At 41.1% G+C, this 21,783-nt stretch overlaps 1 protein-coding gene and 1 pseudogene across 1 annotated transcript; one reads left to right on the forward strand and one right to left on the reverse strand.

Annotated features, from left to right (window-relative positions):
• Positions 1 to 1,445: 1,445 nt before the first annotated feature.
• LOC121535978 lies at positions 1,446 to 9,900 on the reverse strand (annotated as a pseudogene).
• A 2,035-nt stretch (positions 9,901 to 11,935) lies between these two features.
• Positions 11,936 to 20,159, forward strand: LOC123489298 (protein phosphatase 1K, mitochondrial-like). The gene is made up of 7 exons (XM_045219992.1): positions 11,936 to 12,065; positions 13,208 to 13,772; positions 14,009 to 14,109; positions 15,646 to 15,805; positions 16,031 to 16,175; positions 16,964 to 17,098; positions 17,537 to 20,159. The coding sequence occupies exons 2-7, from the start codon at positions 13,315 to 13,317 to the stop codon at positions 17,666 to 17,668; spliced, it is 1,131 nt and encodes a 376-aa protein (XP_045075927.1). The 5' UTR covers positions 11,936 to 12,065; positions 13,208 to 13,314; the 3' UTR covers positions 17,669 to 20,159.
• The last annotated feature ends 1,624 nt before the right edge of the window (positions 20,160 to 21,783 follow it).

Genomic DNA, 21,783 nt, shown 5'->3' on the forward strand with positions numbered 1-21,783 from the left:
GCAAGAAACGAAAACGAAACTTGAGTTGACGTTTTCCTCCAAACAGAAACTTATGTCACAATGGGCATGGCCTGAGTAAACGAAAGTATCAGGTTGGCACGTATGCAGTGGGACAGGGGCCAGGTAAATAAAGTATTTTAAACAAACACACCAGCTAGCACATTTGGTTCCTTGGAAGTTGTGGGAACATACGTTTTTGGTTTCCCTTTGGTTCTGGGGACGAAGCCATAAGTTTCCTGATGGTTAAAACTGAACGTTTTTTAAACATTCTGAGAATGGAAGTGAAACTGTTGCCTGTTCTGGGAACTTTACCTTTTAGGTTGCAGGGAGGTTCTTCTATGGTTCCCTGAAAGTTTTCCTGGGAGGTTTTATTACCATTCTAAGAACAGAAATTATAGGTTGAGGGTAATTAAATAATGTTCTGAGAACATGTTTCAAGAATACTTTTAATAACACTGCTAGCTTAGGTTAACTGTTTGAACTCCAAGCACAGATAGGACATATGGAAATTAATTTGCTTAGGCATTAATTATGTAAACCCATGTATTTTTTAATGTGGCATGGTGTCAGTGAGATTCAAACCTATGATCTTCTGCTCTCTAGCCTTGGAATTAGTCCACTGCGCCGCTAGAATGGAGCTAGCATGCCATGTTTTTTTTAACTCATAGAAATCTGTTCATTTTAGTCTATTCAAACAGACCCTATTTCAAAGGAAACAAGCATTCATTAAGATCAGGTGTTGCCAATTAGTGGGCAAGGCCAACACACCTGAAAAACTTAACAGGATAGAGAGAATTTTGTTGATGCTGGGAACGGAATGTATATGTTTTTAAATAACATTCTTCCAACATTCTTTGAATGTTACTAATGTTTTCTTGTGGTTTTTATGGAAAGTTTTCTTAATGCTCTGAGAACATTACTTTAAATAGAACCAGGAACCCTGCAGAAAACGTTACGCTGAAGTACTGGAATTCCCATAGAAAAACATTGTTTCTTAATGTCCTCTAAACGTTCTGAGAACATTACTTTAAATAGAACCAGGAGCCCTGCAGAAAATGTTATGCTGAAGTACTGGAATTCCCATAGAAAAACATTGTTTCTTAATGTTCTCTGAACGTTCTGAGAACATGACTTTAAATAAAACCATGATGAAACCTGTAGGAAAGATTATGCTGTACTGAAATTCCCATAGAAGAACGTTGTTTTTTAACGTTCTCTGAACAATTTGAGAACATTACTTTAAATAGAACCATGAGGAAACGATATGGGAAGGTTGTATGCAAAATAACCATAGGACAACCACGCTCTAAGAAACATATGGTTCTCAGAACGTTATGTGCTAGCTGGGAAGGTTATGCACGTTGTTGGAGAAACCACACCACTGCTCTGCATCGGCGTGCTGAAAGCAGTACCCATTGATAAAAGAAAACACTTTAAGGCGAAAGTAATCATCTCTATTTATTAGATACATGAATAATTATTCTGTCAATAAAACACAAGATACAGACATAAATGTCAAAAGATGATGCAGACATGTGTTCAGAAAAAAAGGATATTCCCATGTAGAATGACATAAAATGGCACACTATATCAATAAAGAAAACATGCATAAGTAGGCTCTTGAATGTCTATTACTGAATGTATATTACTGAAAGTCTATTACTGAATGTCTTTTACTGAATCTGTATTACTGAATAAGAATTATTTGTATATATCACAATCAGAATGAATGAACATTAAGTCAAGGAATGTTATTTTCTGTAATAGGGTAGGCCTACATATCCTACATTTGCAATTTTCACATTTTCACTTGAAAAAGCCAAGGAAAAAGCCAAGATTTAAAAGTTTTTAAAAGAAAGTGTAAAATCTGAACCTAGATGAAGGCTATATCAACACAATCAAAATCCTATGCTAAACTGAACATGTAAGAAACACATTGAATGAAATGATGAACACAGCAGTAGCCTATATATACTGTCCGTTACTCCTTCCAGAAGCCTCTGTTGTGGGCCACCGCCTCTTTGAGCCTGGCCAGCAGCATCTCCTTGGAGGGGTAGATGGGCAGCAGCAGGAGGAAGTAGCAGGTAAGGGATTCTGGGAAATGTAGTTCAGTAGAGTTCTGCAGGACTGCTATCTTCATCTGGATGTTGTCCATGCCCAGGATGGGAGCGCGATCACAGCCCGTCAGGAACACTGAGAAGGAGGGGAGAGATCGTGAAAGGTAGACAGAATGGGAAGAAATATAGTGAATGTCGTTGTGCGGCAGGTAGCCTAGCGATTAAGAGCAGTAGGCCAGCAACCGAAAAGTTCCTGGTTCAAATCCTAGAGCAGACTAGGTGAAAAATATGCTGTTGTGCCCTTGAGCAAGGCACTAAACCCTAATTGCTCCTGTAAGTTACTCTGGATAAGTGTCTGCTAAATTACTAAAATGTGTTCAGACAAAAATTATTTGTAAATGCTCTTGTAGAACAGGAAGTTCAAATATGCAGACAAAACCCTAAAACAGCATTATGAAAGACTGTATGGTTCCTCCAGTTTTACTCAACCGAGAGCAATTTAGTGCCATACTTACGGAGGAAAGCTTTCTTTTGGTCATCTGTCAGTTCCTCAAAAGCCTCCCAGAATGTGACGATGTTGGGATGTCTGGCATGGTACTCTCCATCATACACTGTGTTCTGGATATACAAAAAAAAACAAATGGCAGCAATAATTAAACAATATTAAACTCACACTCCATTTAAACGATTCACCACTCAAAGTCATACAGTATGTCACAAAGCACCATGTACAGCTAGGCAATGTATAGCCCATTATCTCCTAGTCCCAGTCCTAACTTGAGATATGTACCCATAACTTGAACATCAAAGCAAATCCCCCATTGATATAAATGCATCAACACATTGATTGATTTATGCCCTAATTTCTCAAGTCAGCACCCAGCCCCATACTGAGAAATGAATGATGGTTGTATTTCTATAGACCTGTTTGAGCGTGTCCCAGTCGTAGTCCTCTTTCCCCACCATGACTCCCCTGAGCTCCTCAGGCTGGAAGAACTCCACCACATCTCTGTCACACACCTTGAAGAAGCCTCTCCTGAACTCTTCAAACACCTTCTCCGCTGATTGGTTGAAGGCGAGGTTCACGTAGGCATCAACAAACTGCTTCCTGTCAAAAGAATGAATGGTATTTTAATATTTTAAAAAACTGAACAAGCAGAAAGCATGCTTGTTGTAACTTCTAAAATTGCAACCTTGTATTATGCATTACAGATGTAAGACCATAATGTGAGCCAGTTTGCTACAGCAGGAAAATAATCCTTCAGCAACAGGAAATGTGAATTATTATGTGGATTATAATTAATGTAAATTTTTGTAGGGGTTGATACATTTTTTTCGTAAGGGAAAACCAAGTCTGAAGCCTTTTTAAACCTCAAATATATACTAACTTTTAAAATGTCCTGCATTGCAGGAAAGTTCTCCTGCAACTGAGTGATCAGATTCAGATCTTACATCCGTAGGATTAAATGTTGCTGTAACCTTACTTGTTAGTACTTGTGACTGGTTTTCCTGTTTCTTTGGGATCAAGCTCCACCTTCAGGTCATCCCAGATCACCTGATGAAAATAAACAGTTTTACCACTATTCACATACTGTGTCAAGTGATATTTCATTGCTCAACAATCAAACAGTTTGAATGCAATACTATACATACGGTGGAGGTCATGTCCAGGTTTTCTTCAACATCGTCATCAGTGTAGTCCTCCAAGAGGTACCGCAAACTCCTTCAATTACAATGAAAATAAATAATTGTTGAAAAATTGTAATCCATTTCTAAGGGATACCAATTCAATGCTAAAATGTACATTCTAAAATACAAACGTACCCTCCCACAACAGGGTCAAACTCTCTCAGGTCCTCCAGTGAGGGCTTGACCCCCACCATCTTCTTGAACAGGGCCAGAGGGAAGGGCAGGTGTACAATGTTGTGGTTGTACAGGGCCATGCCACACAAGACACCAAACAGGAAGTAGCTCTTCTCCTCCACTCTGGGCTGGTAGTAAGGATAGGTGGCACATGAGCCAAGGCAGAGATCAAGAATAAACCAGAGCAGGCACCATCCCAAATTGTCAATATATATATATATATATTTTTTTTAAACTAACTTTTATCTCCTTTTATGTTGTCTGTTTAGTGCAATTCAGCTTTTAGCTGTGAATATGTACAAGACAGCCTAACTAATAATAAAACCTTGGTACATCAGGGGGAGATTAGGAGTGATGGTGATTATACTTGTAAACAATGCTATATTGATTGATAAAGTGTAGATAGTGGCTCTGCTGTAGTGGTTGAATCTCTTTGTTGCTATGCACCGACTAAATTTATTTTGATTGTTTTTAGAATAATCTAACATTTCATTACTCACCTATTTTAATTTGCTTGAGAGTGCAGTGATCTATTATACAGTAATGAAATCCCTAATTCAAGTTCTTACCTTGGCAGGGAACCAGACCAGTGTCTTGGTGTCGTTGTACATGAACATCTCTGACTCGGGTGCCAACAACTCATCAAACAAGTGGAGGAAGAAGTCCCTTTTGTTGACAGCCGTCAGCTTCAAGTCCTCCACAAACTGTACCTGAGGGATACAGTAAGATAGGTCACATTTAGGTTGAGTTCTAGTCTATCCACTGGGTACAGATGTCAATTCAATATCTACTCCACATTGGTTCCATGTCATTTGGTTGAAATGACGTGGAAACAACGTTGATTCAACCAGTGTGTGCCCAGTGAGTAGTGACAGTCTAACATTAAAATGGTAAATCGAGTAGCTGAGATTTGGTTTGATTTAGCCAAGATTAGTTGAGTTTTAACATTGTCTGTCTCAGGGAGAATTATTTTAATGTTACATTATTGTCCCTTTTGACCTGACAAAAGATCATTTTACCACAAGCTCTCTATGGAAGTAATCGTGATCTGCAGCACCCAGTTGTCTGAAGGTGTCTTCGATGAGTGACGGGCGCCTTAGCTTCAACTGGAAGACTGGGGCAGGAGGAGATTCTGGGTCGTCTGTGAATGTTCCAGGAGGACACATCACTGTTAGCCGGTGGGCGAGTTTGTGAGACTCCTACAATATATAAACATACACTATTTTAAGTATATAGAATGATATACCAGCTTGGGGAACCACTGTGTAAGGTATACATAAATAAGGGTCAATCAAACGTTATAAAGAAGCCAGTGGAATAATACAGTTTACCTTTGTAAAATGTGCATGAATGTTGAAAACCCCCATCTTGCATATCAGATTCAATACAAATGGGTAACGGCAAAAGATAACAGGCGTCTCCTCCGTATCCTAGAAGTGACACACACAAAATCCGAAGTAGTATCTCAACAATTTATATGGGTCTCATTTCTTTCATATGCTCCGAAGTGAAAGCTGATTCCCAGTGGGGAGCCACCATATGTTTTTTCCCCCTCATCTTGTAAGAACATACTTTGAGAGGGCCAAGTTATAATTTTTCTCATTTAGAGATGGTTATTATGTTATTTTATTACCTTCCTTGTTGACCAAAAATGCCAAAGCTTCAAGTCCTCCACAGCAATGACGCTACCGATGATCTCTTCCACATAAAAGGCACTGGCTGGAACTTTCTGGATTCTTCCAGCCCTTTTGTTTGCCTTTGATATAAGATAATGATACATTTCTACATTCCATCACAAATGTATTGTCTGCAATCATTCTGAATTATTCACAATGAAGGACTGAACTGTTAATGAGGTATGTTGGAGGTTGATCAACTATTGACAGAAATATAGAAAATTATCAAATGCATAAAAATGATTGACAAGCAAGGTGCATGGACACTGACTCTGTGGAGGTACTTGAGGGCTTCCAGCAGGAATTTGACTCCGGGGTTGTGGGTAACCAGAAGACCGTTCCTCAGCATGAATGACAGGGCATTCTTCCACATCAGAATGTGCTTAGTCATGATGTTTGTCTCCATTGAGGACCACCACTCTTCTATAAGATGGTACAAGAGTACAAAAGTACAAAATATGTCCATCATATTGCCTGACCAAAAAAATAATTATCTTATAATATATGGTTATGTGTCACAGTGTCAGATATGCTTCTATTATAATACAATTCTGTAAAATTATACTGATGCCAAATTTGCTGATAAACTGACAAGGTCAGAGGTTATTTACTTAAAGTTTTCATGGCTGTCTCACTCAGATCCTCAACGATAAGTATTGCTAAAGCCATGACCATGTTCATGACGTTCTGGTCATCGTGGAGAAGAGGGATTGTGGGTAGTATCATAAAGATCTCTGGTGATTTGATGACAGCTGCTGAAACGCGAAGAGTGTCCACCAGTGGCAATATATTTACCTATATGGAAAATATATAGAGACATGAAGAGAGTAACATTATGCTATCATGATCCTCCATTCAAAATAAATATTGATATTTAATCGATTGTTGATATTTGTATAAGTCTTTGAAGAGTGAGTTAATCTTAGCTGATTTCCTGATCCACGGTATGTTGAAGAGCTGATCAAAAGCCTGGCTAGCAGCCTCTAGGTCCACTGTCAAAGCTCCTGCAGCTTTAGTTGATGGAGACTCACTGGTAGAGGGTATAGCATGTGTATAGCATTATCATTGACACAACATACTGTACACACACAGTTTATTTTAAACTATCCAAACCTTCCATTTTAAAATCGCTTACTTGACTTTGGTGAAACTGGCCACAAGACTTGAACTTGTTGAGAACATCAAGGATATTTCTCTGTTGGAACAAATGTGGACACATTTTATGTTTCAGTACAATAAATGTTTGTTTATTTCATTTTGAGTTAGCTAGATAATAAAAACAAAAAACAAAGAATCTTTGTCTACGGTAGATTGTATGTTTTAATATTCTATTTTTTTGGGTTAAGAACCTTTGCGCCTCTGCATTTCCTTGCTCCATCGTCAGCCATTTTTGCAGCTTGGCTTCATCTAACCTCCCGATTGGCTGTTCTCTTTCAGAACTCTACAAAGGCAGATAAAGCAATATAATAAATTAACATATCTCAAACATGAACTAGCTGCTTAAGACATTTAGACTGTTTCAGTCTTCCTATTATTGAGGTATAAAAGGTCAGAAACATTACCTCAGCAGTGTAAATGAAGTTTGAATTCCATCCCACTGATATCTTCATGTCTGATAAAAAAAATACAAACGTACAGAAGAGGTTGTAGGGACATCAAGTCTCGTTATGTGTTCTTATTCAGTCATCCAAACACTACATAGTCAGTATGTAGATGCATAATATAATTGAATAGAATCAAATAAAAGATAGAAGAGAATAGAATAGACATTGTATCCGGTACCGTTGTGTATGACTGTCGCTGCCCCACCAGAAGCCCTTTTCAGCAGCACTGAGGTGGGTCTCAAGCTGCCCTCTGTGTTGCCAGTCCCTAGCTGACCTTTGACCCCACTGCCAAAGGCCCAGAGTTGACCTGAGGACCCCAGCACCAGGGTGTGATGGCTGGCAGAGTTACAGTAAGACAAAAACACAGTCAGACTGAGAATGTTCAAGATTGGTTTCCTATCTGTTTATTATATGTCTATATATGCGTAGAAGTAACATTATGCTGTTGGTCATTACCTGCCACATGCTATCTGTGAGACCAGTCCATCCAGGCCCTCCACCAGTTTGGGTATGAGTTCGTTAGCTGATGCGTCGTGCCCAAGCTGGCCTCGGCTCCCCCTCTCCAAAGGTGAACACCCGTCCATCCTAAAGACCACAAAGAACCAGAACCAGTTGTTGACAAGTCAAGCCCAGAGTTGTTCCTGGTGTGGTCAGGTCAGGGCCCTAATCACTTCTTAAAGAGACAGTATAATAGTATTGAAGGGTCGACACACTGGACTGACCTTTACCCTGGTAGCCCTGAGGCTCGATCTGTATTAAAAGCCATAATCAGGACATATTCTGTATAACCTGTGATATTCCTAACTGTAACTTCACATTTAGTATGAGATTGTATTCATGCTCTCAGATGACTTGTATGGTTAAATGTGTAGCCTCTCTCCCAGACACCCGCCAGACACTTGATCACTTGTTTTTAACCTCTGTTCAAGGTCATTTTGTATAACTGGCTATATTTACCAATATGTGATAATTGTATCTTTGAGAGGTTGCTGACTTTGTGTGCAGAACTATCTCCCAGTGGGCCCACTGTACTTTTTCTCAACTTAATGACCTGCCGTCAGATTTGTCTCCTTTCACACCAACATCTCCCTTGGAGCCTTCAGTAAAAAGACAGTAATAGTATGATACCTTGGTGAGAACAGCAGTGTCCCTCTCCACAGTAATAGTATGATACCTTGGTGAGAACAGCAGTGTCCCTCTCCACAGTAATAGTATGATACCTTGGTGAGAACAACAGTGTCCCTCTCCACAGTAATAGTATGATACCTTGGTGAGAACAGCAGTGTCCCTCTTCACAGTAATAGTATGATACCTTGGTGAGAACAGCAGTGTCCCTCTCCACAGTAATAGTATGATACCTTGGTGAGAACAACAGTGTCCCTCTCCACAGTAATAGTATGATACCTTGGTGAGAACAACAGTGTCCCTCTCCACAGTAATAGTATGATACCTTGGTGAGAACAGCAGTGTCCCTCTCCACAGTAATAGTATGATACCTTGGTGAGAACAGCAGAATGTGCCTCTCCACAGCTGATGAAGGAAACCCCCAAGACTCTGAGAGCAGGCACTGCACAGATGTTGTACCGGCCTGGCAGGGGGAACAAGCATCATACTTACAGTGCAATGTTCCCACTCATTATAAGACATCTGTAAAATCACTTAGTGGTTATAACAAAGGAATCCAAGTTCAAATTAGAAAATGCTGGTGGATAAGCCTGATTAGCTTTTTATACAAGTAGTGTATGAAGAGCAGTAGAGTGTGCTGTAGTACCTTTCTCATCCACACGGTTGAGTCCCAGCTGCCCAGCCCCGTTTGCCCCACAGCAGTAGACCAGGCCTGGGAGGGTGAGGGCCAGAGTGTGGGTTCCTCCGGCTGCTACCTGGGTCACTGGGACCCCAGTGAGGGAGCGCACCAGGGCAGGTATGGGCTGCAGAGGCACCCCCTTCCCCAGGCCCAGCTGTCCATGGCTGTTCAGACCCCATGAGAACACCTGTCCTCCTGTAGAAGACAAAGAAATCACATATTACATTACAATGACATAACAATAACTCCGGAGTTAGATTCTTTCATAATCAACTGTGTAAATATCATCTCACTGTCCTTTTGAGGTACACTTAGAAAAAAGGGTTCCAAAAGGGTCCCCATAGGATAACCCTTTTTGATTCCAGGCAGAACCCTTTGTGGCTCCAGGTAGAACCCTTTTGGGTTCCATGTAGAACCCTCTGAGAAAAGGGTTCTACATGGAACCCACAAGGGTTCTCCAAAGGGTTCTCCTATGGGGACAGCTGAATATCCCTTTTAGGTTTTAGACAGCACCTTTTTTCTAAGTGTAGTCTAACTGATGCATGTGGTTATCATAATTTAGATGGAATGTAGTCTGTGTGAGACAAACATCAGTAGGCCTACGTCAAAAGGCACAGTACGTTATACCTTTAGTCAGGGCCAAAGAATGGGAATTTCCACAAGCAACCTGTATCACTGTTATTGGCAAGGGCGAAGGTATTGGAACTGGTCTGTAAAAAAAAAAAAAGGAGATATCTAGTACATATTGTCTTTGTTAGTGATCAGTGGAATCCAAGAGGGCTCTCATTACTTGACAATGTAAATCATGGAGGATATTTAACTTTCAAGATCTATTTGAAGTTGAAGTTGAGGTTTCCTTGCCTTGGTCTGGGGACTTTGGAGACAGTAGTAGGGGGCGATGCCCAGCTGTCCCTCCCCCCCTGCCCCCCAGGAGTACACCTGTCCTGATGCACACACAGCTACACAGTGGTCCTGACCACAAGCCACAGAGACCACTCTCGCCAGACCCTCCACTGGCGCTGAAACGGGTAGAACACACACAGTTTTAATTGGAAGTCCTATGTCTTGGAAAGGGTTAAATGCCAGAACATTGATAAGACCTAATGTAATGCATGAAGGAGTTAATCAACAATTTATCTGAGTCCAGTAGATCACTTCATTGCTCCTTTTTGTTTATAAAGCTCTACTATACAAGCTTCCGACTTACCTAACTTCATTGTTAAAGTATAAAAACATGAGATCCAAAACCCGTTCACAGGGTTGGTTAACTCTTGAGATTCCTTGGGTTCCCACCGAACTAGGTAAATCCGCTTTTAGTTTGTTTTAATGCTCCACATTTTTGGAATCACTTACACAATTCATTACATTTGGATTCCCTGGTGCCACTAGGGCAGTTTTAAACCCTGATGATAAATGATTTCACCGAGGTGGGCAATTGTTTTGATTGACTTTAATAATTTGTTTATGATGCCTGTGATGTTTGTGATGTTCTAATGTAATGTACTTGTTATTCTATCTTGTATCTTACATTTTATATATTTTATTTTATGTCCTCAGGGCACCATTGAAAGTAAGACCCTGGTCTCAATTGGGCTCCCCTGATTAAATAAAAGTTAATAATCTTGAGGATGACGTAAATTAGATCCTAGATGTATTCCTGGGAACATAGTAACACTTAACTTTCGTTCCTCTGACTTGGATGGAGAAACGAAACTGAAACCTAACTGTGAGCCTATGTTGTAGTTTTATTGAGGGATAGTTTAGCAATTTATGAAAGTTGTGGTAAAGCTTACTAGGCTCAATATAGGCTACTACACATTTTAATATCATCTGTAATAATGAACAATATCGTGAACAGAAAATGTTTGCATAACGATAAAGAATAAAATAATTCAGAAGCAAGCATCCTTTTAGCCGCACTTTAATCCGAAATAGCCTACATAGCGATCCTTGCACCTATTCTGTAAATAGCCTACATAGCGAGCCTTGCACCCAAATATTCAGATATCATTAAATTATGTCTTACCTGGTAGTTTTGAATCTCTGTTCTTCTGTCTGCCAAGTTGTCCCTTTGAGTTGCGCCCGCATGATAGGATCCTGCCATCTACCGTGAGAAATAAAGTGTGTTGCTCCCCACAAGCAATTTCTGTGACTTTATCAGAGAATATATTCCCTGCTATAGGAACAGACACATTCTCAAAATGTAGACCAAACTGTCCACTCGAACAGTCTCCCCAGCAGAACATGATGATGTGATGAAAGACTGAAGTGTGGTCTACTTGGGTATGCTATACAGGGCACTACGTGTGCGTGTATGTGCGTGTGTGTGTGTGTGTGTGTGTGTGTGCGCGCGAACGCATGTGTGCGCATGCGCGCGTGCCTGTGTGTGTGAACTACTTTTAGTAAAATATCAGCAGGGATTAAATCAGATTTCCAGTAGTCATCAGTGGTCACTGATTTTCCAGATTGTATGCATTGCATAATTGATTGGACCCCCATAATGAAAATGTAAAAAGTTTGCGTTGATTGGCCCCAATTACCTTATCTGGGGAATGCTCAGCTATCTGATCGATAAAGTATGATTGCCTTTCAATAATTTCGTTTATCATTCTTTGGCCAATCAGCAGCACAGAACGAGGGGTCCGAGCCTCCGAGGGTCGTCACTAGTTACCACATCCATAAAGTCATAATTATGTCTAAACCCCAACTATTTCTACAATTTATCTTCTTAAAATCGGACTTTAAACCTTACCCTAACCTTAACCACACACACTGCTAACCTCATACCAAACCATAACCTTAAATTAAGACCAAAAAGCTATTTTTTGTTTACATGAATTTTAGCCCATTTTGACTTTGTGGCTGTGTTAGCTAGTGACAACCGGGTTCGAGGGAGGCGTAGATGTTTCCAGCATGCTGATTCGCGCGGCGCGGGTGACAGGCACAGTTCCTCTTCTTGTTTGATAACGTTCGACACTCAACACACGGACAATTTTGATTCATTTAACTGTACGCTGTGCAGCTTTTGCAACATATATGAAGCCGTTGTAAACAGTTAAAGGTAAGAATACAACATTTTCTGCAGAGAAATACCGAAGAAATGTGATTGTTGTCCAAGGCTGGGAGATAGGCTGCGCAAATCATGGCTTCTTTTGCTAGCTGCTGTTAGCATAGCTCTACCTAGCAAAGGAGCTAAAAATACAGTCAAATTAGGAACACTGTATCTTCTATCCTTACTATGTAGTGTGATGAAATCAACAGGGGTCGTTGGCGAAACCATTGGTTAACATTATGCACAGCACTGCAGCTATCTAACTAGCCAAGCAGTGGTTTGTTTGGTTGCTTGTTAGCAAGCTAGCTTGTTCATTATGGGATATGGTGTTGCGTCATGCGCATTTGTCAAGTTTGTGTTGACATTAGCTAAATCTGCTGCAGTAATGGACTAACATAGTCAATCATTATTATTTTTACAATCTAGGTATACTTTTGTGCATGCCTGTTAATGAGCCTTCTGAAAAATTTACTCAAATTAGATAACAAAAATAACAAGTGCTGTTGACTGCTGTCTAGTGTTCATGCTCTTTATCTGCACCAGTTACTAATAAGCGATAACTGCATTATTGTATCATTGATTCAGACTAATTTTCAGAATGCTTCAGGACAGTGGTGACGAAGAAGACATGTAGGCTACACAGCAATTGAAGCATCCCGACACTTACAGCTTGGCATGTTAGACCAATGATGACTGAGGTCTTAAAACTGCACCTTAAAGTTCCAAGTAACCTATCTTCAAATGTGGCTAGGTCTACATATGGAATAGAGGAAAAACATTTGATTTAATTAAGTAGGCTATTTCATGCATGTTCTGTTGTAAGGAGTCGAGAGACACAGGAAGATAGACAGAGAGAGAGTATCCTGCGTCAACAAACAGAAATATCAAACCAGCCACCATCCATTCCCGAGGCTGTTATTATGTTATTAACTGTAGACACACAGAGGACTTGTGTATTCTCTTGTTCACAGCGACATATATTGGAACTCAGCCACTCTGTAGCTGGCAGAACACAGCAGGTCTAGGAAAGCTGGCTGATGTTTCCAAGGCCTAGTCCAACTCTTCTATTCAATTTACAGCACCTATCTCGGAGCGCTTGTTGACTTGACAGTCAATCTAATAGCTATCTATTCTTCTTCCCCAATTGTTAGCCTATTTGCAGTCCAGAAGACTCTGCTCCGGGTTAACCTGTGTCGTTTGCCAGAGGGTCTCTCCCCGCGAGGAGTCGTCTACTGCTGCTGTTGCTGGATTGGTGACCATGTCAGCCTCCGCTCTCATCCACCTGGCCCGGTCGGGGGGGACCCAGGCCATGCGACAGAGGGGTTTCCTCCAGACAGCCCTAGTTAGTGTCCTACCCCACCAGGATGACCTCCCCCTCCAACGGCCCTTCCACCTGGGCCTGCTGCGGGCCAGCAACACGCGCTTCGACCCGGACAGCAGCGGCAAGCCCACCACCTGGGACTCGTTCGGCATCTGGGACAACCGCATCGACGAGCCCATCAACCTATCGCCCTCCATCAAGTACGGCAAGCCCATCCCCAAGGTCAGCCTGTCCAAGGTGGGCTGCGCCTCACTCATCGGCCAGCGGAGGGAGAACGAGGACCGCTTCCAGGTCTCCCAGATGACCGACAATATCCTCTACTTTGCCGTGTTCGACGGTCACGGAGGGCCTGAGGCGGCAGACTTCTGCGACAAGTACATGGAGAAGTACATTAAGTAAGTCATCTGGCTGGGTTTTAGGATCTGTGTTTAGTCAGGGCATTGGCCTGTAGGACCCGTTTAGGGCCTAATGTGTGTTGAATGGACTGGAGAAAAAAAATTCACTTCAATTAGAATTTAGTTTTTATCCTTTTTATACTCGCAAAATCTCTGTAAGAGGTCTGACTGTGACTATTGAGATGGCAGGTAATGAATCAAATTGATTGATTGAATGTGTTTTGGTGTTATTTCAGGGATCTTGTAGCAGAGGAGGACAATCTGGAAGTTGTTCTTAATAAAGCATTCCTTGAACTGGACAAAGCCTTGGCAAGACACCTCCACTTCTTCCCTCATGGTAGGGTCCGTCTGTGATGTTACACGTCAAGGAATGTCGATAGACTGTCTCTGTACTGACAATGTAGGTAGACTGTCTCTGTACTGACAATGTAGGTAGACTGCACTGAGTTCATGTTTTTATGTTAAACTTAACCTAGTTTTGTAGCTAGAGTATTTAGATTTGCTAGTGTTGAAAAATGAACTAATAGCCTAACTTATTAATGTGACTGCTCTGCCAAGAGCTATGATGACTTAACCTATCCTAAATGGAGCTAATGTGAATTTTCAGTCGGTGCTTCCAGTGCTGTGAAAGCTAAACATTAATAGCCAGGGTCACCTTTCTCAGACTGCAAAGCACAGGTTAGGACATGCATGTGGCAGACAATCATTCTAAACAAACATAACTCCACTGGATGCCCTGCAGATAAGAAACAGGGTCGTCCTCTTGTAGTGCATGCACCCTTACAAGATACTGGATCAAGTTTACCTTCAGTTCCTTTGGCAGCCATTTTCTTTTGTAAAGGTCGCCTGAAGAAGCAGATGGTAGCAATCATAGAATGTCGACCGTTTTCTCTGAGAAAGGCCTAGTTTAACCGCCAAGATGGTGACAGGCAGTCAGTTTAGCTTGAGTGTGTGGCCAAAATGTCAGCCACGCACGGCATGAAATGTCCCAATATGCCCTGTGTGTGTGTGTGTGCATGTTATTTACGACAGCAGCGGAGCCAGCTAAGAGCTGGAGGCAGCAGGCACCTTTTTGGAAGGAGAAGGGGGGCTAGATAATGGAGAGTCCAGCGGGTCCTATCCTGGACTACTGGAAGGTTCCTCATCTTTCTCTTCCTCTCTCTCTCTCTCTCTCCTTTAGAAACTTAGTCATGAATATTTCAACAGTGTTATACACTTAGTTATTGGAAAGAGGCATTAGCCTAGAGCTCTCACCTATAGATTTGATCACCCATGGTGATAGTCCTGATGAGCGCTATCTGATTCTAAAGTATGCATGTCTGTCACTGCTGCTTTCTGTATTCTGCCATGGGCCAGTACACTGGATTACGGACTGTATATTATGTCACTCATTGTAACTCTGACATTTTTGTATGACACTACTGGTCAGAGATCAATTGGTCAGAGATCCAAAGTTCCACTGACTGTATTGTAGTTGCTCTCATTCTTTTCTGTAACCCTAAAACAGTGTGACATGCATGTCTGTCTGACTCTCTCTCTCTCACTACCTCTTCTTCAGCCATCCTTTTTTTAGACTAGTAACCCCCTCCCCCTCCCTTCTGTTCTCATGTTGTGGAGTATGACTCGTGAGTGTGTGTGTCACGTGCCTGCTATGCTGTAAATGTGTGAGACTACATGTTGAGCATGTATTTGAATAATTCGTTTTGAGAAACAAGTTTACCATATGATAATTGTCAGCTCTGTGTGTTGCTTGTTTGCTGTGTGTGTCTGGTCTTACGGTTGTGTACAGTGTGTTGTTGGTGTGTGTGTGTGTGGTCTTCAGATGCATTTCCCCCCCTCTGACGTGTTTCCCCTCTACTTCCTGGTGTTGTAGTGGTGAGCGCTGGCTCCACGGCCACGGTGGCCCTGCTTAGGGACGGTATAGAGCTGGTGGTGGGCAGCGTGGGGGACAGCCGCGCCATGCTCTGTCGCAAGGCCAAGGCCCTCAAACTCACCTCGGACCACACCCCCGAGAGGAAGGACGAGAAGGAGAGGTACGGCAGATATCCAGACTCGAGAAAGACTTGATCTGTTATTCATTTGTTGGGGGCTGTAAAGTTAGTAGTCACAGTAGGCATGCTTTATCCATCAAATTGGACACTAATAGAAATGTGCTAATCTGGATTAAGATCGTACTATAAATTATAACAATTATCCGTAAGTCATTTAAGAGCCCTCTCCCGTGCTTTAAAACCCCCTGTCTGTCTCTGTACCTCCAGGATAAAGAAGAGCGGTGGCTGGGTGACCTGGAACAGTCTGGGGCAGCCCCACGTCAACGGCAGGCTAGCCATGACACGCGCCATCGGGGACTTTGACCTCAAGAGCACCGGGGTGATCGCTGAGCCAGAGACCAAGCGAATATCAGTGAGTGGCTGCTGTCACCACTTCAGAGAAATGCTCTACCATGCAGTGTCAGTGTATACATCTCAAATGACACCCTATTCCCTATGTAGTGCACTGCTTTTGACCTGGACCTAGAAAAAACGACAATTATCGATACCAACCGAACCGACCATTTATGGAGGACATAATAACGATAAGAAGCCGTTACTAGAGGAATGTGACGTTTGAAATAAAATAACTGCTAATATGGGCTATTGCTAATGGGACAGTGATGGCCACAACACTGAAAGTAGTAGTAGCAGTAGTTTTAAGGGTAATGTAAAAGTAACTGGTGCAAATTGTTATAAACTTATCATTCAATTTATTGTTATCGTGATAATTCAGTCAATTTATTGAGATATGGATTGTTGTCCATATTGTCCAGCTCTACCAGAACCTATATAGTGTATTCATTTTGACCAGATCCACACAGGGCTGGACAAAAGTAGGCCACTGTATGGGGAATAGGTTGGATTTAGCCAGTGTCTGTCACTCAGTTTGACCTCTAGCCCCCCAAGGTGTTTTCGGTCACTGGGAAAATCTGAAATGATTCTCAAAGGATTCCCCGTTTAGTCCACAAATGTTTGCTCAGAACAATGGAGGGATTCTGTAATGACAGATTAAGCTCTGAAGGGCAAATGTGTTTCCTCTTTATCACTGGAGCCTGTCTGGCTTAGTCTCTGGCTTGTGTCATGGTCTGTCTGTAGATGTCTGACAATAAGGTATTAACTTTGCCTTATATATATTATATTTTTATTCTGTTTTTTTAGCTGCATCACGTTCACGACTCGTTCCTGGCGCTGACCACAGATGGCATCAACTTCATCATGAACAGCCAGGAGATCTGTGATGTCATCAACCAGTGCCACGACCCCAAAGAGGCCGCCCAGAGGATCTCGGAGCAGGTAGGGTGGTCACTTTAAACCACCACAGCACCTAGGGCAGCTTTTCACAAACTCGGTCCTCGGGACCCCAAGGGGTGCATGTTTTGGTTTTTGCCCTAGCACTACACAGCTGATTCAAATGATCAAAGCTTGATGATGAGTTTATTATTTGTATCAGCTGTGTAGTATTGGGGCAAAAAACTAAATGTGCACCCCTTGGGGTCCCGAGGACCGAGTTTGGGAAACCCTGACTATCCAAACAGCTGCACTGCCTTTGAAATTATTGAAGCAGAGATATTTAATGTAAGTCTAGCAAATGAATGAGTTCAATGGAACTCCATGGCACTGTATAATAATCTTTATGGATTGTCAAATAAATATGTCTCCTGGCTGTTCAAAGAAACTATTAAACATTGAGACAAATGTTAATTATTGGTGGCGGTGTCTCTCCTCTCCCAGGCGCTCCAGTACGGCTCAGAGGACAACAGCACCATCATCGTGGTTCCCTTCGGAGCCTGGGGGAAACAGAAGAGCTCAGAGACCAGCTACTCCTTCAGCCGCAGCTTCGTGTCCAGCGGCCGCTGGGCCTAAACAGGTGGACCCGGGTCGTCAGAAGGACCAAGTTGCCCCTAGACACTGATCTAGTGTCAGTTTATGTTTCACACCCCTAATGGTGAAGGTTAGGGCTTGGGGAGTGTAATCTGATCTGAGCTCTGTGCTTATGGATAACTTTGATCTGAAGGGGAATGGGGAGGGAGATTCCTGTGGACCTTATCGATGTGCAATACAGTCTCCACACAGGGAGGGACCGTTCAAGACATGCAGGGGGAAAAGCACAGCTAACCGAGAAGCGATGCCTTAGGAACAATGACATGTCATTGTTCAGATAATAATACCCTAGTTTTGAGCCTGTTCTACAGAAAGGCTGTTGACTCATTATGTACACTTAACAAGGAACACGTCCTTTTCACATCCTCCAAAATCGCAGCCTATTCCCTATGTAGTGCACTACCTTTGACCGCCAAACTACATAGGGAATAGGGTGCCGTTTCGGACGCAAACAAGGTTGCAGTAGAAAGCCATCGACTTGGTGGGAGCTTGAAGCCTAAGAACTTTGTACGTTGTTCTTCATTGCGTGTAAGTGAGTTAGCATCGTACCAAGTAAGGCAAACCAGACATTATTAGCTTTGTCTGTTAAGACTTGTGGGGAAATGCTTCTTACTTGCATGTCGTGGAGAATGTTTTTGGTAGGAAGTTATTCTGAGAAATCAACAACGCACTTTTTTATTTCCAGATGATATTTAACTAATTTGTTTCAATACGTCTGTAATTCATCCGTTGTACTTGTTAGTGGATATCTCTGTGCTGAGGTGCTTCTTTGTTTTGTTCTGAACAACCGTTTTAAAGTATGTTGTCTCTTCGCGTGAAGCACTTGTCAGTGTTGAGTTCAGGACAAACTTCTCAGAATGGGGATTTTGGGTACAGTAAGGCACTGCTTATAGTACAGGGTTATCATTGACCAATATGTACAAATTCATATTATCCATCTAATAGGAAAACACACACACTGCAGTCAAGACGTGTTAAAAGGACCACCATTTGAATCTCTGCATTTCTATAATTTTAGCATGGTAGAAGGAAAATATGTGAGTTTAGATACTGTAATACACAGAGAAAGAGAGCCAGCCAAATTTGACATTTTAGTCATTTAGCAGACGCTCTTATCCAGAGCGACTTACAGTTAGTGAGTGCATACATTTTTTTTTTTCATACATACAAATGATGGCAAAAGCCCAAAGTCTTGTAATAGATGGGCATATGGAATGGAATGTGTTAGTTCTCCCTGTTCTACAATCATATTGGGCCCTTGTGAGCCACAGAATGCATTGATACCCCAGTTGCACAAGCCTTAAAGATGCAGTCCTAGATCTTAAGCACTTATAAATTTGTAACATATTGTACGATGACGTAGTACACAATTGTGCACAGTCTTCAGTGACCCGTTTTGGCTCGTGACCAGTACTTTCAAAACTACTGGGTGAAATTATACAAAGCCTTTGGAGCATCATTTTAAGGTAGAACTATAGAGAATATCTATTGAGCTGTGTTCTAATGGTACTTAGTAGTTTAGTGTAAACACAGTTCGTGGTCATTTGGCTTGAAAACGACTTCAACCCATAGCATTCCAAATTATTAACTTTATTGACAACAAACAGGTCAAACAACTTAACGCGGGAGAGCTTTTGTTGATTTTGGTGATAGGGACTTGGAACAACAGAAGAAAGTTTAAAATGGTGTATATCTGATAACCATACTGGCATTTAAGATGTTCTCAACTTGGGTACAGAAGTAATTTGTATTTTGTGAGTTTTGTACATAGTTATATTTATGTATATGTTTTGATTGCAGGAAAACCGTCAGTGTACTATTTTTAAGTGTTACAATTCAAATATATTAAAAATTGCTTACTTACTATTTTATAGTTTGGCCCTTATGCTCTAGTTGTTCAATTGAAGTGGCTAAAGTATCACTTGTATTGCACTTGTAATCAAATATGCTTTTTCATAGTGAACCTTATATGCAACAATGAACAAAGCAGACATCTAACCAACAAATATCTGATATGTGAATGTCTGTTTTAAAAGGCTGCCAGTGACTCAAATGCAAAAAGTTGTAGTACAACTTGATCTAAAATTACAGCACAAACAGTGATCGAAATTAATGTGATGAAGCTATCCACAACTTGACTGTAATTCACATGGATATCTCCCTTATGGTGCTTACAGGTTGTTATAAATAATGTAACGCTGCGTTGATGTGCATTAAAACCACAGTTGTAATGTTTTGCTCTCTTTCCAAGTCAGGAATACTTAAGCTATACTGTTACATATTACTGTGAATGTGAGTATATACAATCCATGAATGTATCTATCCACCATTTTAGGTCTTCCTTGTACACAGTTTGTTTATGATTGTCTGTTCTCTCACGATGTGAACATCTATTTATCCTCTGTTTGTAATAAGTATTTGTTTCCTCTGAGTTCTCATAATTAAAATCTATCATGCTATGTTTCTCACCAGACTTCACACTTGTTTGTTGGTTTTATCATGTATGTATTTTACTTCGGATTGTTCATGTTGTATACTGTAGTGCAGGGATCATCAACTAGATTCAGCAGCGAGACAATTTATTTTGTGAATGGATGGTCGGGGGGCCTGAACATAATTACAAATAATTTGGTGACTGCAAATTGACCGCAAGAAGCCCAAACAGATATGTTTCACTCAAACCTTGCTTACATTTGTATACGATCACGTCTTTGTATTATGCGTGGGAATACTTGGGAACAGATTTCTTCAATTAAAATCACTTGAAGCTGTTTTACTATTATGTTCAACAATGAATAAAATAAAATATATATATTTTTTGCCCAGAAAACTTTGGGTAGCCAAATATAACCACCGCCAGTTGGGGAACCCTGCTGTAGTGTATGGAACCATATTCATCTGAAGCTCTGTGCCTGTTCCTTTCAACTCTTCTGTTTCTACTAGACATGTCTAGTTCTAGTACATGTTGTACTGTCTTAATGGACTGTCACTCCTATTCTCACATGCCGATGATGTCCATGTGGTCTACAGTTGAATATTTATCCAAATAAATAATAAAGTATGATTTTTTTTTTCTTCTTAATTTGTTTACATTTTCCAACGTTCTTCTCCAGTAGATGTCACTATTGTAGCTGGTGACATGAGTGTCGATTGGAACCTTTGAAACTGGGGAGGTGGGAATCTCTTGACAAGAAACTATGGGCGGTGGGAGAAATGAGCAGGTTGTAATCAATAGTCAAGCCCAACTGCTTTCCCTGGATAAAAAGGATCGGGCAACTACAACCCATCAGTTTCTCAGCAGGAGTCTTCTATGACATTTTATTAAGTAATCTCATCCTACAGGTGTATCTTAATTTGATCACTTTTGTTGCTGAGAATTTTCCTGCACTGTAGGAAATGCAGATGAGCTTTGTAATTTACATAAATTCACTGAAAAGCCACACTAACCCACAGTTATATTAACGGTATTGCCCTTTTCATGTAGCTTACTGTTGGCCAGCTAATAACTACAGATCAAGAAACATGGTATAAATGTTCAAATCTTGTTTCTGTAGGATTATTTTTGCTGTGACCAATATAGTTCAAATTAAGATCCTACATTTGTAGGTTATGGAAGTTCACATTCACCTGTGCCCTCATGCAGTCTTCAGATGTGTATCAAAGTTGATGAGGGTGGGAACGTTTCTAGGTAAGGTGTACATTGGCGTGCGGGCTCGCCTCATGTATGCACGCATGCATCAGTTAGTCGCACGAATGCTCATGAAAATCCTGGTTTGTTTTGTCAGGGAGTGCCTCTTGCATATCCCTTGCACTTTGTACCAAATATAGAATATCTCCACTTAACAACTGTTGTTTTATACAACTGCTATATCCTTTTGTCAATGAAATAGATGTTATGACCCCTCAAGCTATTTGTTGTGTTACCTTGCATTATTATTATTATATAACTTTATGTAAGCTACTTTACCAAGTCACGTCTCACTTCACTACTTGTATAACAGTCATCATAATTTGACGTAGCACATTTTTATAAATCCTACTGTATATAATACATCTCATATAAAGTTTTTATTGATTTTTTCCCCTTAAACTTTTTT

The sequence above is a fragment of the Coregonus clupeaformis genome, unplaced genomic scaffold (assembly GCF_020615455.1).
Source record: "Coregonus clupeaformis isolate EN_2021a unplaced genomic scaffold, ASM2061545v1 scaf2989, whole genome shotgun sequence".
In the NCBI taxonomy this organism is placed as follows: Eukaryota; Metazoa; Chordata; class Actinopteri; order Salmoniformes; family Salmonidae; genus Coregonus; species Coregonus clupeaformis.